This window comes from Procambarus clarkii, chromosome 2 (assembly GCF_040958095.1).
Source record: "Procambarus clarkii isolate CNS0578487 chromosome 2, FALCON_Pclarkii_2.0, whole genome shotgun sequence".
Lineage (NCBI taxonomy): Eukaryota > Metazoa > Arthropoda > Malacostraca > Decapoda > Cambaridae > Procambarus > Procambarus clarkii.
In genome coordinates, this window is record NC_091151.1 from 42,748,735 (window position 1) to 42,751,066 (window position 2,332).

General features: G+C 48.4%; 1 protein-coding gene across 1 annotated transcript; it reads right to left on the reverse strand.

The window, feature by feature from the left end:
* Positions 1–1,080: 1,080 nt before the first annotated feature.
* LOC123762425 (uncharacterized) lies at positions 1,081–1,890 on the reverse strand. Its single transcript, XM_045748938.2, has one exon. The coding sequence runs from the start codon at positions 1,888–1,890 to the stop codon at positions 1,081–1,083; it is 810 nt and encodes a 269-aa protein (XP_045604894.2).
* Positions 1,891–2,332: the final 442 nt, after the last annotated feature.

Sequence of the window (2,332 nt, forward strand, 5' to 3'; positions counted from 1 at the left end):
TTTTCTCCTGATAATTACCTTACCTCTCTTCTGATAATTACCTTACTTCTCTTCTGATAATTAACCTTCTTCTGATAATTAACCTTCTCCTGATAATTAACCTTCTCCTGATAATTAACCTTCTTCTTCTAATTACTTTACTTTCTCCTGATAATTACTTTACCTTTCTCATGATAATTAATTACCTTTCTCCGGATAATTACCGTTCCATACTTTCTGCCAGTTCTGTGGTCCACCTAACAATATCTTGCCTTGCAAATTAAGCTTAAAATGCGCATTACATTGATTACCATTAATTCATATTTTTCGTGAGAGAAAAAATGTTACAATTTATTTTCCAACCATTGTATCACGTAGGTCCAAGAGCTAGAGCCTCGGGTACAGGGTCTTCAGAGAGTAGCAGGGACTACAGCAATGGAACCCTGTTGTAGGGAATGGGGAAGGGGGGGGGGGTTAAGGAATAGCATTAGAGAGAAAAAAAATGGAATTATTTGTGACCGAAGAGGGGGGGAGAAGGTACGACTTCCATAGAGTTGTTTGAGGGGGAAGATAATGTGGAGGAAGATAGTGAAAGGGGAGAGCTTGGGTGTGAAAAAAGGGGGTTATTGCAGAGAGGGGGGAAATAATTGTATGATATTAATGGAATTGGAAAAATAGGATAATGGGTATGAAAGAGAAGAAACTGGATGGGAGGGGGGGTAGACATTAGGTGGGAAATTCGGAAACGTAGAGAGGAATTGTGTGGTAGACACAAATGGGGTAGATGAAGAGAGAGAGAGAGAGAGAGAGAGAGAGAGAGAGAGAGAGAGAGAGAGAGAGAGAGAGAGAGAGAGAGAGAGAGAGAGAGAGAGAGAGAAACAGAATGGGACGTTAAGTGGAGGAGATAATCAGTATAAGTAGAAAAATGTGGAGGAGAATGTGTAAATGTAAGAGAGGGAATTAGAGGAAAATGAAAAGGAAGAGAAGGAAGTAATAGGTGAAGGAGGAGAACCGGTGCTGAGAAAGAGACGTTGATGAGAGAGAGCAGAAGAACCATTATGACCAACACAGGATGAAGTCTTGACCAGCCCCAGAGGTAAACTACACCAATATTGCAGATGATGATGTCGCGGCCACCATTATCTCTTGACTCAAGAGGTGTGCACGGAATGGCGGCTCCAGTTGGCCCGAACCTGGCCGTGTGGGCCTGGAGGCTGGGTGGGCGTGGAGGCCGTGTGGGCCTGGAGGCTGGGTGGGCGTGGAGGCCGTGTGGGCCTGGAGGCTGGGTGGGCGTGGAGGCCGTGTGGGCGTGGAAGCCGTGTGGGCCTGGAGGCTGGGTGGGCGTGGAGGCGGTGTGGGCCTGGAGGCTGGGTGGGCGTGGAGGCGGTGTGGGCCTGGAGGCTGGGTGGGCGTGGACCCCGTGTAGGCGTGGAGGCTGGGAGGGCGTGGAGGCCGTGTGGGCCTGGAGGCTGGGTGGGTGTGGAGGCCGTGTAGGCGTGGAGGCCGTGTGGGCCTGGAGGCTGGGTGGGTGTGGAGGCCGTGTGGGCCTGGAGGCTGGGTGGGCGTGGAGGCCGTGTAGGCGTGGAGGCCGTGTGGGCGTGGAGGCTGGATGGGTGTGGAGGCCGTGTGGGCGTGGAGGCTGGATGGGTGTGGAGGCCGTGTTGGCGTGGAGGCCGTGTGGGCCTGGAGGCTGGGTGGGTGTGGAGGCCGTGTAGGCGTGGAGGCTGGGTGGGCGTGGAGGCCGTGTGGGCCTGGAGGCTGGGTGGACGTGGAGGCATATCGAAGATTATGACAACAATGCCACCGAAAAGATGGGTTCCTCTCAGCCCAGGCAGGGGCTGAGAGGAACCCCAGCCCCACACTCTCCAGTGTTTCCATATTTTTTTTTCCTTTTCTGCTAAGATCTGACATTTTGTTTTAACTAATTTTCAAGCACCGATATAAAAACTAAAATCGGGTTTGCCTATCATGTTAATTTTTTGTTCAGTGGTATTTTGCATTTTCTACAAGTTTTTTTTTTAAGAACATTTTTGCCTTTACCTGTTTGTTTTTTCAACAGCATACCCACCTGTGGCAAGTTCAGGGAAGATCACATATGAGGAAAGTTATGTGGTGTTAAGTTATGTGGTGACTATCTTAATTATTCCTTTCCTTAAATTATTCTTAAATTCCTTAATTTTCCTTAAATTAACGTTTCTTTTCCTGTGTCAGAAAATGGCTGCTGCTAGAAGGAAGTGTTTGAATCGTCCTGATGCATTTTATTATATATGTGGACTCTGTACCCACTTAAAGGACGAATACAAGTGAATTTGCTAAGATGTATTTTGTTTTCCAGTTAGACGTGAAGATGAGG